This window comes from Mesoplodon bidens (genome assembly GCF_964165515.1).
Source record: "Mesoplodon bidens genome assembly, chromosome: 4".
Taxonomy (NCBI): domain Eukaryota; kingdom Metazoa; phylum Chordata; class Mammalia; order Artiodactyla; family Ziphiidae; genus Mesoplodon; species Mesoplodon bidens.
In genome coordinates, this window is record NC_138160.1 from 31,913,394 (window position 1) to 31,934,715 (window position 21,322).

The following is a 21,322-nucleotide window of genomic DNA, read 5'->3' on the forward strand; positions in this document are numbered from 1 at the left end:
GTTCATGTCTACTCTTCACCCAACTTCCCCTGATATTAACACCTTACATGGCCATAGTACAATTAATTGGCAACACCATGAAATTAACAGGGGTACAGTACTGTTAACTGAGCTACAGACCTTATGTGATTTCCCCAGTTTTTCCACTAATATCCTTTCTCTCTTCTACAGTTGTATCTAGGATCCCACGTTGCATTTAGTTGTTACTTTTCCTTTGTCTCCTCCAGTCATAACAGTTTCTCAGTCTTTCTCATCTTTCATGACCTTGATGCTTTCAACGAACACTGGTTTGTTATTTTGTACACTTTCTCTGTTTGTGTTTGTCTGATTTTTTCTCATGATTGGAATAAAACTATGCATTTTTGGCAAAAATAACACAGGAGTGATGTTATATCCTTCTCAGTGCATCACATCAGGGGCTTCGTGTCCCTCAGTCTGATGACTGGCGATGGTAACTTTGATCACTTGGTTAAGGTGATGTCTGCCAAGTTTCTCCACTGTCAAGTTACTATCATTCCATTTTGAGTTAATAACTTCCTTGGGAGTAATATTGTAAGGCAAATCCTGTCTCTCAGACTTTTGCTCTCTCGTTTTATCATGCATGGATAGATTTGCCTGCAGCAGTTACTACCGTGGTGTTTCCCTAGTGGTGTTTTCTATTTCCCTCTTTTTTTCTACGTTTATTCATTGGACTTCTACTAAAAGGAAGAATTGCTTCTCTCACATTTCTTTATTTTTCAAGCTTTTAAATATAAGTGTGGACTTTAAAATGCTTTATTCTATGGGTTAAAATCCAATACTATCATGATTTAGTTTGTTGCTCACATTGTTCCAGTTTTGGCCAATAGAATCTCCTTCAGAATGGCTCCTTTATTCTTTCAGCAAGGTGTGTTTTTTTTGGTTTGTTAGTTTGTTTGTTTTTTAGCACGTCCTTATTTTCTGGCACCACAAAATGTTCCAGGCTCACCTTTGTTTTTGTTTTGCCACAGTCCTAGAATCAACCACTTCTCCAAGGAGCCCTGGCTCCTTTTTGTTGGAGAATGATGTTTAGAAACCAAGAGGTTGGTGCTAGCTGTGCTCATTGCTATTAAAATGTCATTGCTTCTAGGTCCTGTCAGCCAGCAAACCTCAGAAATATATGTTTGTATACTAACCTACACATATACACACATATATATTTCTGTATGTATCTATCTGTATGTATATTTTAAATAGTACGGGTTCAAACTGATGCCCCTGATTTCAGTCCTGTACCACAGGGTTCATTTCACCTTTTCCCTTTGCATATTTGTAACTTCTTTCTCCAATAGTGAGAAACCCAGCTCATATTATCTACAGTATATTTACTTATTTGTTCAATTCTAGTCTACACCTAAAATCGTTTTAGAATTGCTAACCGCCACCCGCCCATGAGAAACACTTGTCCTAACTAAATTACAGCATTTGTGTACAGTTCTTCTTGTCTTTTTTATCCTTACAGTGTCTAGTCAAGTTACTTAGCTCTTTTCTTCTCCACTCCCATCAGTGTGGTTATGTTATTCATTTGAAAATGAAGTTAGGCTTATTTTTAGTGTTTATATTCCTTTTTTTTTTAGGGTGTGGGTAGGGTATATGAACGGTTACTGTGGTGCTAGGGGTCAGAACTTTAAAAGAGATACACCCAGGGAAGTGTCACTCCCTCTCCGTCCCTGCTCCCCCATTCCAATACCCCTGCTTCTTTCAGTCCTTTTCCCACTCACCCCTATAGGTAACCACTCTCTTTAGTTTCTGTTTTATCTTCTTTTGTACAAATGTGCAGATCTGTATTTTCTTATATTCCCCTCCTTTCTTACATGAAGGTTAGCATGGTATAAATAGTCTTTTGAGTTTTGGTTTTTTTTCGCTTAGCTGTATGCCCTGAAAATCACTCTCCACCAGTTCATAGAGCTCATTCTCATTCTTTTTCACAGCTGTATAGTGCTCCGCTGCATGGATGTACCATGGTTTATTCCACCATTCTCCTACGTATGGGTATTTAGATTGCACCTAGTATTTTGCAATTACTAACACAGTAAATAAATTTGTGTATGTGTATTTTTGTATTGTTGGAAGCATATTCAGCTTTTCTCTTGATGTTTTTATGTATTGCTAAAGTTTTCTCTTCAATTATGAGAAAGCTGGACTCTGATTACTTTTCAAAACATTTATATGCTAGAAGAAAACCAACTTTATAAACCAACTCAACTTACATGTTATACTGATATTGATCCTCTATCTGCTGATCATTATGAGCTACTTTGCCTAAAAGTAAAACACACTGTCTTAGCTTGGGTTCCTTAAAAGCAGACCCTGAGATAAAGACTCTTGCAAAGATGATTTAAGCCAAGAAAGTGCACAATATTAAATAGAGTTCCAGAGAGGGTCACTTTGGCTTAGTCCCACAAGGTGATCCTGGAGACCCTGGTCCGAGCACACAGTAACTGGAGTATTTCACTCCAACATCTGTTGATCCTTGGTGATGGCTAGAGATGGGACCAGGGGAGACATTTCAGGCAGTTCCCGCTATCCGAGGCTTTAGCAACCTGCCGGCAGCCCTCTGACAGAGAGAGGTCGGTGCTGCTGCTGCGAGTGAAAGCACCCTGCAGAAAAATGCTAAAGGGATTTGAGGGCCCCTGGTGGGGAGCACGGCATCCTTTGCTCTATGTGTTGTAGCAGAACAGACTTTATTTACTGTGTAACGTCAGTGGTGGATGTTTGCAACATGTATTAATAACCAGACAGTACAGATGGAACATCTCTGAACAAGTAGTTGGATAATATTACAACAGCTAAGAGGGTCATATCAAGGCTGGCCAGCTAAATAGTTTGCATGTAGCCTTCGTTTGTATAGAATCTGTGTGTGTATAAGCTAATATATGTCAACACATCCTTGGCACTTAGATAAGCTTATAGATTATGCCTCTGACACTTCTGTTTTTAATGGAGTAGTTATTTTCTATTATTATTAGGGATCTTTTTATACTTCAAAAACTTGTTTATAAGCATACCAAAAATTAGCTGAGGAAAGAAGAGTAAACAGAGCCATGGTTTAAAATTTGCCAAACATTATATGTATCATTTTGATAGCAAACTGCTCCAAATAGACATGTGTACGTTTGTACACAAAGTAAATCATTGAGGTGTCTCCACAAATATTGAAATAATACTGTTTGCTGATTAATGATTGATATTAGCAATATATAATTCATAGAAAGGTGTCAAAATTTACCACTGAAGAAAATGAGACATTGAGAAGGTAACTTTTAGAACCTACTGGATTGCACGTTATTGCTAGAACCCAAACCAGGAACCTGGCCTTAGAACTTCCAGGTTATTGTTCTAACTTCTAACAACTAATTATCTTGATAACAAAATTTTCATGTCTGAGATTTTAAGTAATACATGCACACAATTTTTAAAAAATCGAGCAAGGCTAAAGCAAAGACAGTGGAAATTTGAAAGCCTCCCTTTCACTTTAGCCCCCAGTTCCTTCGTTCTACCACTTCGAGATACCCACTGCCGACAGGTTCTTGTATTTCCTGCCAGAGAGAGTCCATGTATAAATGAGCAGACATGTGTGTAGAAACACTTATTGTTTAAAAACAGGTATATAACATGTTTTACAAGCTGGTCTTTGTTTTTGATTGTTGGTTGGTTTTTTGCTTTATTTATTACTTGGGAGATTGGGCTAGACCCGTTCATACATATCTAGCTTGTGCTGTATACTTTCTTGATATTTTCCATTGTGTGATATATTATGCTTTTCTAAAACAGTACAGTATTGAAGGACATTTGCATTGCTTTCAGTCTGTTGTTGTTATAAGCAATACTGAAATTAATATCTTTGGACTCCTTGACCACATATTGCAAAACTTGGAGAAATAGAATTGCCAAATCAAAAGATATTTGCATTTTAAATTTGTATAGATAGTGCCCAGATTTCCTCCAAAGAGACTTTTTAACCAACTTATTCAATGTATCAGAGCTTCCTTCCCCTCATCCTTCTATCTTTGTCAATCTGATAGGTGAAACCTTATATTCCATCGTAGTTTACACTTTCATTAAAAATTTTCTAGGCATCTTTTCATATGTTAAAAGCCTCTTTTTCCAGTGAACTTTCTATTTATGTCTTTTGCCCTTTTGTCTATTGGTTGATTGGTCCTCTTCTTACTGATTTGTAAGAGTTCTTTATATTAAGGAGCTTAACCCTTTGTATGTCACGTATTGCAAATATTCCTACTAGTCAGTCATTTTTTAAAAATAAATTTATTTATTTATTTTTGGCTGCATTGGGTCTTCGTTGCTGAGCACAGGCTTTCTCTAGTTGCGGCAAGCTGGGCTACTCTTCGTTGCAGTGCACAGGCTTCTCATTGTGGTGGCTTCTCTTGTTGCAGAGCATGGGCTCTAGATGCACGGGCTTCAGTAGTTGTGGCATGTGGGCTCAGTAGTCGTGGCTCACAGGCTCTAGAGCGCAGGCTCAGTAGTTGTGGCGCACGGGCTTAGTTGCTCCATGACCTGTTGGATCTTCCCAGACCAGAGCTCGAACCCATGTCCCCTGCACTGGCAGGTGGATTCTTAACCACTGCATCACCAGGGAAGTCCCATCAGTCATTTTTATTTTTACTTTGCTTATGCCATTTTTCCCCCATGTGAAAAAACTTTATTTTAATGTGGTCAGATTTAGAGGGGTTTGCAGGCATAAAATTATGTCATATACAAATAATTATAAATTCACCTCCTCTTTTCCAATTTTTATACCTGCTATTTCTTTATCTTATCTAATTATACTGACTGGTACTGCCAGAACAATATTAAATAATAACAGTGATAGTGCACATCTTTTTCTCACTTTGAACTTGAACAGGATTCGGCTAAAACATGTAATTGCCCTTTCTGTAGATGAAAAAAAGTCAAATATCATCAATTTCATTATTGTTCAATTTAATGGTATTTCTCCGTAAAGCATGACAGCTTTTGAAAACACACACATACAAGATGTTAAAGAAGAATTCATCTCTTTTTATTTTATTTATTCATTCAACAAAGATTTATTGAACACCTACAGTGTGTCAGGTACTAAGTTGTGGTTTATGGAGCTTATATTCTAGTGGACAGAGAGAGACAATAAGTAAATATATAAGTGTTAGATGGTAGCAGGTGCAGTGAAGAAAAATAAAATAGGGATAAGGGGACATAGACTAATCAGGGAGAAAGAGGGGTGCTATTTTTAGATATGGTCATCAGGATAGAACCTCTGCTAAAGTGATCTTTGACTTGAATGAAATGAGGGAGTGAGCTGTGCAGATATCCAAGGGAAGAGCATCCTATACGAAGAAAACACTGTACAAAAATGAGAGGCATATTCATCTGAAATAGATGCTGAATTTTATTGAATTCCTTTGTTGTATCTCTGTGTATTTCTGCTTTATTTTTGTTTTGTTTTGTTTTGTTTTTGGGGGTTTTGTTTTGTTTTGTTTTTGGCTGCACCTCGTGGCTTGTGGGATCTTAGTCCCCTGACCCATGCCCCCTGGAGTGGGAGCTCAGAGTCCTAACCACTGGACTGCCAGGGAATTCCCTCTGTATTTCTACTTTGATCAATGAATATGATTAGATTACAAAATTCTAGTATTGAATCATCCTCACTTCTTTGGTATGACCCTCACATGCTTATGGTTTGTTCTTTGTCAGGTGTTAGACTGCCTTCATAAAAATTTTGTATGCTTTCCTTTTCTGTATGTACTCTCAAACTGTTTTGAATACCATTAAATCTACTTTGTAAAAATTTGATAGAATTTACCCATAAAACTGTCGAAGCCTGGTGCTTTTGTGGAGGGGAGGGTGAGTAGTAATTCCTTAATTTTTCTCTTTATTTGCCGTCCCCTCATGGTAAGTAGACTATCTGGATATTCTTACTCTTCTGAGTGTGCTTGGTAATTAATATTTTCTTGGAAAAAAATTCATCCAGATTTTCAACCTTCTTTAACTAGAATTAATTGAAGCAGAAATTGGTTTTGTTCATTGGTTTCTGTTACCTAATGACATTTTTCTGCATTGTAGGTGGTTTAATGATATCTACAATTGAATAATATGCTAGTTTAATAGTAGCTCTGCAAAATGGGTAGAACAGGTATTGTCATATCCTTACCTTACATGTGAGGAGACTGAAACTTAGAGACTTGCAATTCACAGTGATTGCAATTAGAATTAGACTTCATTTCTCTTGATCCCTAATTTAATGAGCTTTTCAGAGGACTGTGATCTCTCTTAATATACACCTTTCTACTGCTGCAGTTTGCTCCCATCTCTTTCCTTCCACTCAGTTTTGTCACCTTACATTTATTGCATACTAAGTTCATGGCACTGTCTGTGGCATGTGATTTGTTAGCCAGAATTGCAGTGCAGTTTCTCCTGTGTTCACCTGCTACAGTATACTGTTTACTGCCAAGTGGCAGTGTTTGAAGGGAAGCTAATATTTAAAAGGATCTTTTCATAAAGGTCACGGTAATCGAGAATGTGTGTCTGGTTGTTTTTCTTCCCTGCAGTTGACTTGTCTCAGTGATGAAATGAAGATTTACTGTATCTTGCTTTATCACAGGAAAGCACAACTAGATATTACACAAATCTGCCTGCTTGCACATGACACCTTTATTCTCCAGTGATGAGAACAAAGAGTCTTTTAACGCTTTACCTTTATTGTTGAGTATTTAAGTTTCATTCCTGGCACTCACGATGTAACAACCATGAAAGTTTTAAAACACAGCAGGATCACAGAGGACTCTTGTTTAGCTATACATGGGCAGATTCAATTACAGTTTCTTGTCAAAGATGTTGCTGGAGGGAGGGGGAAGGAGCCCGCTGGGGAGTGGGCAGGATAGAGATCCAGAATGCTATTAGCTTACGCATCAACAGGGATAGTTGTGTGTGGGAACCTGAACCCTGGCCAGTAGCCAGACAGCCTGACAGTTCTGTCAGCGATGGTCACTTTCCTTGCCAGATAAGCTGCCATTACTGCTGGTTCAGTCAATTTAATTTTCAGTGTGCATGTCTTGTCTGATACGGGATACGTGGATATGTGTGTATATGCATAAAATATCATTCCCATCTATAAAGGATACATTTAAGTCATGTTGAGTTACTAGGCAATATTTAAAGAGATCACTCTTTGAGTGAGTAAAGATTTATATATTATTTGTGCCAGGAAGAGACGTAAACCCACAGAGAAAAATATTACTTTTCTTTGTAAGTTATGGTTACATGACTGATATCACTGACCACCGTATTCCTATGTAAGGGCCAGTGTTTCTCAAAGTGATTTTGTGGACTGTCTGTGTCAGAGTTGAGGGTAAGAGTGGGAAAGTTAAAAATTCAGATTTCTAGACTTCACCCCAGCTCATTTAGACTGAGAGATTGGGGCTGGGAATCTGCATCTTAAGAAGTTCTCCAGGTGATTATTTTGCACACTAAAGTCTGGTAATAATTTTTTTTAAAGTAATTATTTAAAATAAACTACAAGTGATTAGCCCTTCTGAAAATTTAAATGTATGGAATAGATTATTTTGATTGTAGAGATTCATACTGAAGACAGTTCATTTACATAGAAGAGTATTTCCCCCAGGGTTTTTAAAAAAACAGCAAGCTGCTATGTTGTATTTAATATGCAAATTATTTTATCAAATATATTCCACATATAACTTTTGAAAATATGAAGTGAGGAACACCTGATAGCCAAAAGCAAGGTACATGGTAATAATGACATTTTTATATGGTAATGTAAAAACTTTATGTATTATTCATTTAATCCTCACAACAGTCCTATGAGGAAAGTGGTATTATTGCTCCAATTTTACGTATGAGGAAATTGAGGCTTACAACTTGACCAAAGCCATACAGATAGCAAGAGGCAGAATTGGGACTTGAACACAGGCGGTCTGGCTTCAAAGTCAAGCTTCTGCTTTTGACTCCTACAGTGTACTGCTTCTCATCACAAAGCAACTGATAGTAGTTATTGGAAAACTTAAATAATAGTGAAGCCGAAAAGATTATTGTGTGGCATAGTGGAAGAACGCTAGACTAAGAATCAGAAGTCCTGGGGTTTAGTTCCTGCTCTGAGACTCACTTACCTTCACTGAGACTATTTCGCCATCTATGAAGTAAGACAGTAGAGTTACACTAATGCCCAGCTTTCATATGTGTTTTTGAGTAGAAATTGTGGCACACCGTTATATGTTTCATAAATGTGAGCTTAGAGAGGGCATTTTGACGTTACCTGGGCTGCCTCAGGCCTGTGTGCTCTTCAGAGATTTAATCATTCTAACTTGTCTACCCACTTACTGATAAAGTAGCTAATGGTGATTTTAGAGGGTTCCTTTTGTTTTCCCCTCTTTTTCTTTTTTTTTCCCCCAGTTTCCACAGGTTTCATGTGTGTCCCTTTCTCCACCCTCACCCAGTCTTTGAACTCTCACACAAGCATTATGAGTTAGTATGTCCTACTTAATGAGTCTGAGATGTGTTTAGCTATTTTCCAAAATATTATGTGTTCATTTCCTGAAGAAGATAGCACATTCTTTATCTAGAAATATCTTGTTGCCTCTCATCTTCTTATGCATCCCTAATATTTTTTATGTATAACTGGATCACTTTGCTGTACACCTGAAACTAACACAACATTGTTAATCAACTATGCTCCAATATAAAATAAAAATTAAAAATAAGTAAGTAAATAAATAAACAAATAAAAATTATCTTTGATTAGCTCTTCACCAGAAAGAAGGGACCATTTCAAGTGGAATCTTTTGGTCAAGCCTTTATTTAATCTTAATAATTCTGCAATTGTGATGACTGGGTCAGAGTTCATCTGGGCTGTATTCATTCTAACAAGGTTAACAAGTGTGTCAGATTGTCAAGTCATGGCTATAATTGACTTTGGCTTTGAGGTTTTCCTTCATAATAAACAATGGGCTCTGAGCCAAAAAAGCTTGTGGTTGATAGTCACATACTGATGATTAAGTATTACAAGTGATTTCCCCTCATACTCATTCTGTTACCCTGGAGCTCACTTTATGCTTTTTGAATGAATCATATCGGGAGAATATCCATAACTAAAAAGAATTTGACCTATGGACTTCCCATTGCAGCCAAAGATACTTTGAGACTTCTCTCTGGCCTGAGCACTCAAGGAGTATAGAAAGCCTGGGTTAGAGCTTAGTCAGAAGAGAAAGGACAGTCTTTGAATCTTTGAAAGGACACTTTGAATCTCTTGCACAAACATTGTATCCAAAAAATGCCCTTCGAAAAGATCACAGAGGGAATTTTTATTCATTACTGACTGTTCTATGCGAAATTCCTCTGTATGGAAACATTGAAGGTGGGACCGGTTTCTGTTGGGCTTCTGTCATTTTTCTGTAACGCACAGTTGCTGGAAAAGACTCCCTTTGTACAAATAACTTTGAGAATTCAGTTTAAAAAATGTTCCAAGGGGGAAATTAATCAGCACAAAGTATCAGCTATTCAGAATGTATAGATTTGAGAAAGACATTTGCTTAAGCTTTTATATGTACTTCATGAAATATTAACTATTAGCAAATGCAGAGTTTACTGAAGCTAAAACAAAAAACCCATCAGCCCTCCTCTGATTAGTTTATTTAATGGTTAGCAGTAAATAACGATGTTGCTATCTAATCTACTCTCCTTTTCTTGGTAACTCTAGTAAACAAGATGACATATATAGTCAAGTGAAAAATGTTTACTATTTGCCAAGTGAGTTAATCAAACTGGAAAATACAAGTTTCACATCAGCCTTCTGTAAGTTTAAGTTTTCAGTTAACACTTAGAAAAATGGGTAAATGTAGACAGTAAATCAATGAAATAAATAGTCTGGATAAAGCTGATTTCAATAAGGTGGATACTTTAATGGTTCTCAGTGAGGCTTACCTTATCCCCATTAACCTGCTGAGTATGCACAATACTTTGGCTTAATGGAAAGTTCCCCTTACCTTCTTTTTCTTCAGGTCAGTCCCTTTGTAGGCTTTCGTTTTGGGCAACTGAGGTAAGTCTGCCATGAGGTTGTAAATTTGAGTTGACAACTTCCTGTCTCTTGAGAAAGGAGGTAATAGAATTATGCAGGAACCGCTTAAATAGGAGGAGACAGGGGATGGCTGGTAATGGAAATGCTTTCTTGAAGCAGTAGAATATATTTTTTGCACATTATCTATTTATATGTGTATTTCTTGAGTTACTCCCATGTCTTCAGTGCCCATTTGGTTTGGTTTGTTCTACTTTTCCTCATGGAAGCACCCAAAAGAGTCTATGTTAAGATCAGTGTATAGATTCCAGTTCTTCAAGCAGCCCAGAAAGGAATACATTTTATGTCGCCAGTGACAAGGTTAGAAGGGGCTTAGAGAGTTTTGTTGTTTATTTGTTGGTTTCCTATTGGTTTTAAAAGTAGGAATTTCTGGACCAGCTTTTAAGTGCTCTCAAAACATTTTATCTTTTTGTATGTGTCATTTTACTCTTGCTTGACACTGTTCATTTATTTTTATAGTAGTTTTCTATGCCAAGGGCAAATTAGGCCACCCTCAAGGAAGAAATCTCCTGGTTCTGTTCCTAACTCTGCTGGAAGTTGCCTAATCATCTCTGTTCTTCATTGTCTTGAAAAGTGGTGACTAAAGAAGTCTGTTTTAAATGCCCTAAATAATCCTGAATTGATTTTTTTTTTTTTTGGTCTTCCTCATATATGGATTTCCAAAAAATCTCAAAAGAAAAACTGCTGGAAATAAATTTAAAGATAAAAATTGCTGACAAGAAAGAATAGCTACAAATTTTAAAGCTGTAATTCTCTCACTTTGCTTCTATAAAACACTGGCATTCCCTAGACTAGACATTGTGCTAAAGTCAAATAATATTTTTTGAAGAACCTGGTCTTTATTCAGCAGACATCATACAGCTCTTATGAAAGGTGCTGAACTATGCTGTAAGAATGTTGGTTGTGGGGGCAGGATGGATTGGAATGAGGAAATCTTCCTTCTGAGGACCACGTCTCCCTTCACCTCCCCATGCCATACTCCTGAGAATGAAAGACTGCTCCTTAAAGGGTGGCCCTGTGAGAGTGCAACCTCAGGCTTCATTCCTTCACCAAGCCTTCAGTAGCATCATACAGGGCCAGCTTCTCTAGATGTGAAAAATATTTTCCTGCAGTTGGAGGAAGCTCATCATGTGTAAAAGTTTATGTTAAGAAGACAGATTCTTACTCCACAGTCTGGTTTCAGCGCCCTGCTTTCAGAGCCTTTCTTTCCCAAGCAAGGGGAGGGATGGAGCTGCCAGGAGACGCTACTCACAGTGTGCTCCACCAGCCAGTGCTGACAAGATAAGCTTAGAAAAGTTTATAGCAGTTTGATTATTTATTGAATCTAATAAAAACTTTGGATCTGTATTTTGTAGTCTTTTAATTTTTCTAGAAATATTTATCTGCAAGTGGTGGAAAATTAGAGAACAAAGTCTGGCCTTGCACCACAGATGGTTTGAGAAGCACTGCTTTAGGCATGGCCCCAAGTTGGAGGCTAAGGCCCTTTCCAAGGTGCCCCCTTTTTGTCCCAGGAAGGGGGTTCATTCGTCCTTCTTCCCAAGTTCAGGAGCCTACACTTTTTTTTTTTTTTTTTTTTAATAGTGTTTACTTTTACTTGTTGACAGTTTGCTTTATTTATTTATTTATTTTTGGCTGTGGTGGGTCTTCGTTTCCGTGCGAGGGCTTTCTCTCATTGTGGCAAGCGGGGGCCGCTCTTCATCGCGGTGCGCGGGCCTCTCACTGTCACGGCCTCTCTTGTTGCGGAGCACAGGCTCCGGACGCACAGGCTCAGTAATTGTGGCTCACGGGCCCAGTTGCTCCGCGGCATGTGGGATCTTCCCAGACCAGGGCTCGAACCCGTGTCCCCTGCATCGGCAGGCAGATTCTCAACCACTGCGCCACCAGGGAAGCCCGCCTACACTTTTATCTTCTTAGTTTTTAGTTTTAGTTTTTAGTAAAATACACATAACATAAAATTTACCATCTTAACCATTATTAAGTGTACACTTCGGTGGTGTTAAATACATTCACATTGTTGTGCAATCTCCAGAACTCTTTTCATCTTGCAAAACTGCAATTCTATACCCACTAAATAACCACTCTTCACTTTAATCCGTTGATTTTGTCTTTTGATGTACAGTTTTTAATTTTGATGCAGTCCAGTTTACCTATTTTTGTTGTTGCCCGTGCTTTTGGTGTTATGTCAAAAAAATCATGGCCAAATCCAATGTCATAAAACTTTCCCCTATGTTTTCTTCTAAGAGTTTTATAGTTTTTGCTCTTAGGTTTAGGTCTATGATCCATGCTGATTTAATTTTTGTATATAGTGTAAGGTAAGGGTCCAATTTCATTGCATATGGGTATACAATTTCCCCAACATTATTTGTTGAAAGGAGCCTAGTTCTTACACTCAATTATTATCTACCTGGGCAGCAAAATGAAAGGAAAAGTGGTATGCAAGCATTGCTGGGAAAATTTGGACACTGATTTATGCCTTGATTTTGGCAATTTGGGGAAGGGGAGCATGGCTATTGAATGCTAAGTGGAACATGAAAGCTAAGTGTCATGATTTGATGTTGTGTATACATAATATGGCTATTTTGCTGACAACATTTTTATTAGTTCAAAAGTGGAATTTAAAATAAATTCATGGAGTTTCACAAAGAAGCCCATTCAGCCTTCCAAACAAGTTGATATCCCTTCAGTTAAAATACCTGGAGAGGAAAAGGAAACTGTCATGGCCTGGTCATTGAAAGTGACAGTCGAAGTGACCCTGGTGTGAAAATGTTCTCAGTGAATTTTGCTGAGTTCAGCGCTCGGGGCAGGGGAGGTTACCTTCTTTGAAAAACTAATCTCTTTCTTTTCCGTTTGCCTTGGCTTCTAGGAACTTTAGTGCTAAGTTTTATGCTCAGTTACATACCTTTTTGTTCTTTTGTTCTTGACCTTTGACTCATTTTTTTGTTTTGATTTTCTTTATAAGTTAGTTACAATAAAATACAAAATGCACCCATTTCAAGTCTTAACAAATGTATACACCTGTGTAATCAACACTTCAATCAAGATTATAGAATGTCTCCGTTCCCCAAAATGTTCTCCCATGCCTCTTTGCCATCATTACTCCCTTTCTGCCCCTTGTTAAATAGTTCCATTGATTCTGTGCCCTTCAATGTTAGCCACCAACCTACTAAAAATACTTCTGGAAGTAGGTGGATTATTTAAAAAAGTGACTACACAAATGAAATAGCCTTTTCAAGCTCTAGGTTTTCTTCCCGTGACCTGTCATTCAGTTTCTTTTTTTATATCCAAAAAAAGCAGCACTGCAACTTCTTAAGTACTTAAGTCTCATTGCAGCTAACATTGATGAGCTATGAAGCATTGCCAGGTATCTTTAGAAGATCATGTTCTTTTTATTCCCTTAGAAATTAAGTAGCTAATTCTAAGGATTGTTTTTTTTAAACTTCCAGCACATTTTATTACAAAATAGGTAGAAGAACATTATCTCAGAATAAAGGACAGTCATTTAACTTAAACACATTTTAACTCACGGTAAAATTCACAGCATTGCCTTTGGGTTTTTTTTTGCATTTTTTGGAATGTATGGTTATAAACATCCTTATTACACACAGCACCATGGATGATGCTGAATGGAAGAAACCAGGCACAAAATAGTGAACACTCTAGGCATCATACAGAGACAGGACAAACACAGGTGGGGCTGATCTATGTGGCCAGAAGTCAGGATATGGTTACGCCGGGTCTGGGGTTAGTAACTGGAAGGGCGTATGAGGGGCTTCGGAGGTGCTCATCATACTCTGTTTCTTCACCTGGGTGTTGGTTTCGTGACATGTCCAGTTTGTGAAGATCCAGAAAACAGTACATTTATGAAATATGCACTTTTCTATTTGTATTATACTTGAATTAATGTTAAAACACACTCTTCATCATTGTCTACCCTGGGCCTTTGGTCCTTTGGGACCCACTAATCAAGTTCAACCTCCACATTTGGTAGAGGAGGAAACTAAACCCCTGAGAGGGGAAACACCTGTTGCAGGTGACAGAACAAGTCAGTGGCCAAACTGGGAATGAATCCCCCGCCTGAGGCTTAGCTCAAGGACTCCTGACAGCTTCAGGCTTCCAAAGGATTTTTTAAACCAGACAAATTTGTTCCTGTACACAGGTTTGTCTATACCCAAGGGCTCGACATCTTTGCCAGAAGATGAAATATGTCACGAGCACCAGTTGCCTTGTTGTAGCATGTTAGAAAGCCAGTGGTCCTGCTTTCTAGTAATTCAGCAACTCATGACCTACAAAAATCTGCAGCTGGTTTTGGAAATGTTAGGGCTATGACTTGTTTATAGATGTCATAACAGTGTCTTGAAGTGACAACAAGAAATTTAACCAACTGGATTGTGTATGGGGACAGCTTGGGCTCTCTAGGCAGGTAACTGGAGAGACAGGAATTGTGACTGAGTTATGCATGAGGAATTCTAGTACATGGCTTGCATCAGAACAACATCAGCATGGAATGTGGATGGTTTATACTTCTTCCCCAGGATAATAAAGGAAGAGCAAGAAGTAATATAAGGGTTTTTTTTTCCTTCCAGTTTTATTGAGATATAATTGACATACAGCACTGTATAAGTTTAAGGTGTACAGCATAATTGTTTGACTTACATGGATCATGAAATGATGACTGCAATAAGTTTAATTAATGAACATCCATCATCTCATACAGACACAAAATTAAACAGAAAGGTTTTTCCCTTGTGGTGAAAACACTTAGGATTTACTCTTAACAACTTTCATATATAGCGTAAAGCAGGGTTAATTATATTTATCATGTCGTACATTACCTCCCTAGTACTTACTTGTCTCGTAACTGGAAGTTGGTACCTTTTGACTGCCTTCCTCCAATTCCCCCTCCCTCACCCCCTGCCGCTGATAACCACAAATCTGATCTCTTTTTCTATGAAATTGTTTGTTTGTTTGTTTGTTTTGAAATACAGTTGACCTAAAACACTGTGTTAGTTCCTGGTACACAACATAGTGATTTGATATTTCTATACGTTTCACAGTGAGCATCATGATAAGTGTAGTTACTATCTATCATCATACAAAGATATTACATAATTATCAACCCTATTCCCCACTCCGTACATTTCACACCAGTGTCTCATTTATTTTATAACTGTCAGTTTGTACCTCTTTATCTCCCTCACCTATTTCTCTCCTCCCTATACCTCCCCTCCGGCAACCACCTGTTTAGTAATATAAGGTTTTAACCCTGTTTTACTTGCCAAATAAAAGGAATTATTGATATTATTTTTACCATTCTGCAATTACCTTGCTATTATGAATTGAACCCTAAATGATGATGTAAGCTAAAGTATTTCATCTTCAGATATCATGCTTTAATGTTTCCTCATAATGCAGTGGAGCTGCTTTTAAAAGGAAATCAGCAGTAGCATGACTGAAAAGGCATAAATTATGACCATTTGATATTTTCTTGCAATTATTTTCTGTGTGAATGATGTGAAAAGGAGTGTCATTGAACCAGGTATGTTTACAAAACACAGCAAGTCCTAATGCAAAGGTTGCTTGATGTACCATGTGCCAGTATTACAGCAGTGATACGCAGTGGTATGTCCTAAAATGCTTGTCATTTCCATGCAGTGATCTGGGTGTTTGGTGGAAGGAATGTTCATTTGTTTTGTTTTTTATTTTTGCTGCCAGGCCCAAATTACTATATATGTTATCTATTATTTTAAACTCATTAAATAAGAAAACTGTTGACTCAGATTCTCCTATTTGTGTGCACCATAATCACGTGTATTTGGACTGCTGTACTTAAGTCTAGGGACAGCCCAGGGAGTTATAAATAAAGACTGTGTAGATTCTTGCTTGGTGACTATAGTTTGGCCCACGAGCAGTACTGGTTAAACTGAGGGTGGTTAATGGATGTATGAGTTTCCACTGACTTTGATACATTTTCATTTTATTGAAGGAAAGGACAACATACATAGTCTGCCACAGAAGGAAAAACCTTTAAAAGAATCTGAACATAATTAAATTTCCATTATCCTTTTCTTTGCCAGAAGTTTAATGATTATCTACTAATTGAGATATAATTGATTCCCCAAATGTGCTTCCACTTGTTGAAAGCAGCAAAGTCTAATGCACACTTGCTGACTAAAGTTTTCCTCTCCTCTTTAACTTTCTTTTAGGACTCAGCCCAAAACCATGTTTGCCCAAGTTGAATCTGATGATGAGGAAGCAAAGAATGAGCCGGAATGGAAAAAACGTAAAATTTGAAGAATCTCATGTGAGAGCTGTTTGCATGAGGGGTAGGGATATTGAACAGGTTTGGATTTTTTTTAATGAAATAAAAATACATTTTTATGATCAGGTTTTTGTCCTTTGTATTATTGAACCATTCAAAAGATTGGTAGCTACTCTTCAGTAAAATTGTACTTACATTTTCTTACCTACAATTATTAAACCATATTATAAGTAAATAAGAAGCAGATTCTTAGCTTATTACCAAGTACTTTAGGTATTTGGAAACTTGATTCAACAGTGATTGGTCTTGTACAGATAGTTATAACCTTGGGGGAGGGGAAGGTACATTGAGATGTACGTCTGTCTTGAGCAATTCTAGGAGCACAAAATGGAAATGGACATCAAAACGTTTAATATCTCTGTATAATTTCACAGCAGTTGTTTACATGACTAAATAATTAGGCTGAGTTCAAACTAAAAGTATTGCCATACTAGGAAAGAACATGTATCTGATTATCTTTCAACATCAGAAAGCAGTGATTAGGACTTAGGAAGCAGGCTTTGAAGTCAGACCGATGTGGGTTCAAATCCAGGCTCTACTCTTTACTGTGTGGGTCAGCTTGGGAGAGTTATTAAGCGTCTCTCTTCTGGACTCAGGTGATAATGGTATAACCTTCATAGGTTTGTCAAAAGGATAAGACATCCTTGTAAAGCGTTTAGTATAGTCCCTGACATGCAGTAAATATACACTAAATATTTGCTCTTTTAAAATAGAGCTAGTGATATTGACTTTGCCTGATTTTTATCAGTATTTTTAAAAGTATAGAAATGCTTTGTAAATGTAAAAGCTGTATGAGTAGAAGACATTAAGAATCATTCTGAATAGTCTTTGTGCTTTTGACTAGAAAACTAACACAAAAGTTGGCAGTTTGTCCAAAGTAATAATGAGTCAATAGAATAAAATCCTATTTCATTCTCAAGCATGAAAAGGGCCACTTGTGTTGTGAGTAACAGTAAGAAAATCATCTTCGTGCTAAATTTGCCTTTTTCTCCCCTGACTTCCCATCGACCTGGGGTAGTTTTTGCGTGTCAGTCATCTCCGCTAGACAACTCAGGTTTTGTAATACTCTTGCCTTCTGCCCTCCTGCTCTCATCTGTCCCAGCGAATTAAATCGTTATGAAAGTGAATGATGGCCCAAAATGTGTATCAGGAACCTCCTGGTTCTACAAGCCTCACATATTACACTCCCTGACACCCTTCCCCCGAAATCATTTTTAACAACCCCTTGAGCTCACACAGATTTTTTTGCGTCTACAGTTCTGAGGTGGCAGGGGGCATTCTTCATAGATAATTCCTAAAAACCTTCATTCTCGTAAGCTATTTCCTGTCCTTTTCTTCTGCCATCCCCATCTTCATCCCATTCCCCTTCCCTTGTCACCTAGCTTAATAGGTAAGAAGAGGAAGAACTAACCTTTGCTGAGTGCCTGCTACCTGATGACTACTTTTTTAAGCTCTTTACCTGCATTAGCTCATTTAATCCTCACAAAAAAAACCCATGAAGAGGTAAAATTGCTAAACCCACTTTATAGATGAGACAGAAGAAGTCCAGGATATCAAATAATCTGTCCGAGATTACATTTATGGAATACAGTAAGAAGATACCCAAGATCCCTAGACATCAGTAGTTAAAAAGTTACTGCCCCAAATTTCCTGTTCTTGTTGAAATACGCTTCATCCAGAATCAATTACAGACTAATATTTTGTTCCAGCTGCTTAGGATTTGTAAATGTATTGCTTCTTGGATAAAATTAAAGCATTTCATGTTTTTTCCCGTCTTAACATAAACATTGCACCATATGGAAGTATTCGTGTTGCACAGCCAAAAGTTGCCGCGGAGGGCTGGAGGGAGGAACAGAAACTTGATCATAGTGGTCTTGGCAGAGTCTGCTATGAGGTAAGGGAAGGGAAAGGCAAATTTAGCACAAAGATGATTTTTCTCATTGTTACCCACAGCACAAGTGGCCCTTTTCATGCTTGAGATGATCTATCTCACTCGGGAGAGTTTTGTAAAAAAATGATTTTTTCCACACGAGATTATCAAAATGCACATAAGAATTTCCAGTCTCGATTTTGGTGACCAAGGACCTGAGACTGGGATTGGACAAAGAGTGGGTGCTCATTTCATCCGCTGTTTCAGTGCCAGGATGGTGACCCCCCCCCCCACCAGGCCTCAATTCTCTCACCCCATATAACCTTGTATTCCTGATCCTGGTCAACTCCATTTCTGTTCGCTCAAATAAGGAACCCGAAAGTCATAATAATGACCCCTCCCTCACCCCCACTCCCACCTCATTTAATCACTTGCCAATTTCTATCCATGCTGTCTTCTGAATCTCTGGTATTTGACCTCCATGTCTTTCCCTACTGCCCCGACTAGAACTGAGACCCCTTTTATTCCTCAGCAGGACCTCAGGAGCCTCACTTCCAACTCATCTCTCTGTTTTTCATTTGGTTCTCATGTAATCCATCTTTTTTTTTTTAACTCTGCCCATCAGAATTAGCTTTCTAAAACCAAACGCCATTATTTCGTTCCTCTGCTTAGAGCCTTCCAGAGGCTCCATGTTCTACCTCTAACCCATGTGTGTGGCCCTGAGGGCATCGACGTCCAGGATTCGGACCTCCAGGATTCGGACCTCCAGGATTCGGACATCCAGGATTTGGACATCCAGGATTTGGACATCCAGGATTCGGCCTCTCATGGTCTTTCTTCCTTTAACTCTGGCTGATCTTACACATGCTTCTGAGATCCACTGGCACGGAACCCAGAGGTACCATGCTCTTTGTCACCTGAATGCCTTTGCACATGTCCCTTTGTTGTCTGCCTGTTTGTTTTTGAACATGGGAACCACTTCACCTTCTCTGACCAGTCTTCCATTACCCATCCAGGCCTACAATTATTTGCTCCCTCCTCTGCCCCCATAGTTGCTTACGTATCTCTCCACTACAGCCTTCTTTTGTGTTGCATCGTAAATGTGTAAATGTGTGTGGTTTGTGGACCTGAGTGTGTCCGTTTCCCCCACTGGGAAGTAGATTGTAAGAACTAAAATACATTGGGTTCTGTGAATATTTAATGAGTTTGTTTAGAAAAATGAGAGGAGCCGTATTTTATTCACATTGGTATTTCTAGATCCTAGCCCTGTGAAAGGGCTTAAAAAGGTGCTCATTAAATATTTAGCAGAGGGAAAGGAGAGAAAAGGCTGGGGAGAGAATGAGGTGTGAGAAGTGCTTCTGCCTTGCAGATGGGAAGGAGTAATTTTTTTTAACATCTTTATTGGAGTATAATTGCTTTACAGTGTTGTGTTAGTTTCTGCCATATAACAAAGTGAATCAGCTATACATATACATATATCCCCATATCTCCTCCCTCTTGCGTCTCCCTCCCACCCTGCCTATCCCACCCCTCTAGGTGGACACAAAGCACAGAGCTGACCTCCCTGTGCTATGCGGCTGCTTCCCACTAGCTAGCTATTTTACATTTGGTAGTGTATGTGTGTCCATGCCACTCTCTCACTTCGTCCCAGCTTACCCTTTCCCCTCCCCATGTCCTCAAGTCCATTCTCTACCTCTGTGTCTTTATTCCTGTCCTGCTCCTAGGTTCATCAGAACCATTTTTTTTTTTAGATTCCATATATATGTGTTAGCATATGGTATTTGTTGTTTTTCTCTTTCTGACTTACTTCACTCTGTATGACAGACTCTTGGTCCATCCACCCCACTACAAATAACTCAATTTCGTTTCTTTTTATGACTGAGTAATATTCCATTGTATACATGCGCCACATCTTCTTTATCCATTCATCTGTCGATGGACACTTAGGTTGCTTCCATGTCCTGGCTATTGTAAATAGAGCTGCAATGAACATTGTGGTACATGACTCTTTTTGAATTATGGTTTTCTCAGGATATATGCCCAGTAGTGGGATTGCTGGGTAGTATGGTAGTTCTATTTTTAGTTTTTTAAGGAACCTCCATACTGTTCTCCATATTAACACCGAAGCTTGGTCCATATCCCAGCTGGCTGCTTTACCTTTCTGTGTTGGGATTTACACAGGTAACTGGGTTGTACACAGGTAACTGAGTTGCTCACAGGTAACTGTTGTTGGCTCGAGGAAGAAGCAGGATTGTAAACAGGTGTCAATGCTGTTACAGGGTTGGCCCAACAAGACATAAGCCACCATGATGCTTGTCCTGAGTCACCAAAGATCTGAGATGCAAAGTGCCTAAAGATGAGATCGTGTGTGTGTATGTGTGTGTGTGTGTGTGTGTGTTTAGAGGTCTATAGGTAGAGAAGGGGCTTTGAGGACAAAGAGAAGTTTGCTATTCTAAGTAGTTTTCTGAATTATCAGAGAGTTTATATTAGAGGTCAAAATTGATTTGTAATGGTGATAAAAGATGGCCACAAGTTCTTTGATGTTTCTCCCATCAAGAAGATCCCCTCCAGGGCTTCCCTGGTGGCGCAGTGGTTGAGAGTCCGCCTGCCGATGCAGGGGACACGGGTTCGTGTCCCGGTCCGGGAAGATCCCACATGCCGCAGAGCGGCTGGGCCCGTGAGCCATGGCCACTGAGCCTGCACGTCCGGAGCCTGTGCTCCGTAACGGGAGAGTCCACAACAGTGAAAGGCCCGCGTATCGCCAAAAAAAAAAAGAAAAAGAAGATCCCTTCCCCTTAAATCTGAGCAGGCTCTGTGATGACATGGCCAATAGAACATGGCAGAAGTGTTGCTGTTGCTAGCTACCAGGACCAGGCATTAAGAAACTTTGCAGTTTCTACTTCTTTTCTCTTGGAGCACTTGTTCTTTTTTTTTTTTTTTAATAAATGTATTTATTTATTTTTGGCTGTGTTAGGTCTTCGTTGCTGTGTGCGGGCTTTCTCTAGCTGCGGCGAGCAGGGGCTACTCTTCATTG

General features: G+C 38.7%; 1 protein-coding gene across 2 annotated transcripts in view; it reads left to right on the forward strand.

Moving 5' to 3' along the window:
* Positions 1-16,481, forward strand: part of WDR70 (WD repeat domain 70) — a 316,067-nt gene extending 299,586 nt beyond the window's left edge. For both annotated transcript variants that reach the window (XM_081231053.1, XM_081231052.1), the window contains exon 18: positions 16,303-16,481. In XM_081231053.1, coding sequence (XP_081087179.1) covers positions 16,303-16,390 — 88 coding nt within the window. In that variant the 3' untranslated portion in view covers positions 16,391-16,481. The remainder of the gene's footprint in view (positions 1-16,302) is intronic.
* Positions 16,482-21,322: the final 4,841 nt, after the last annotated feature.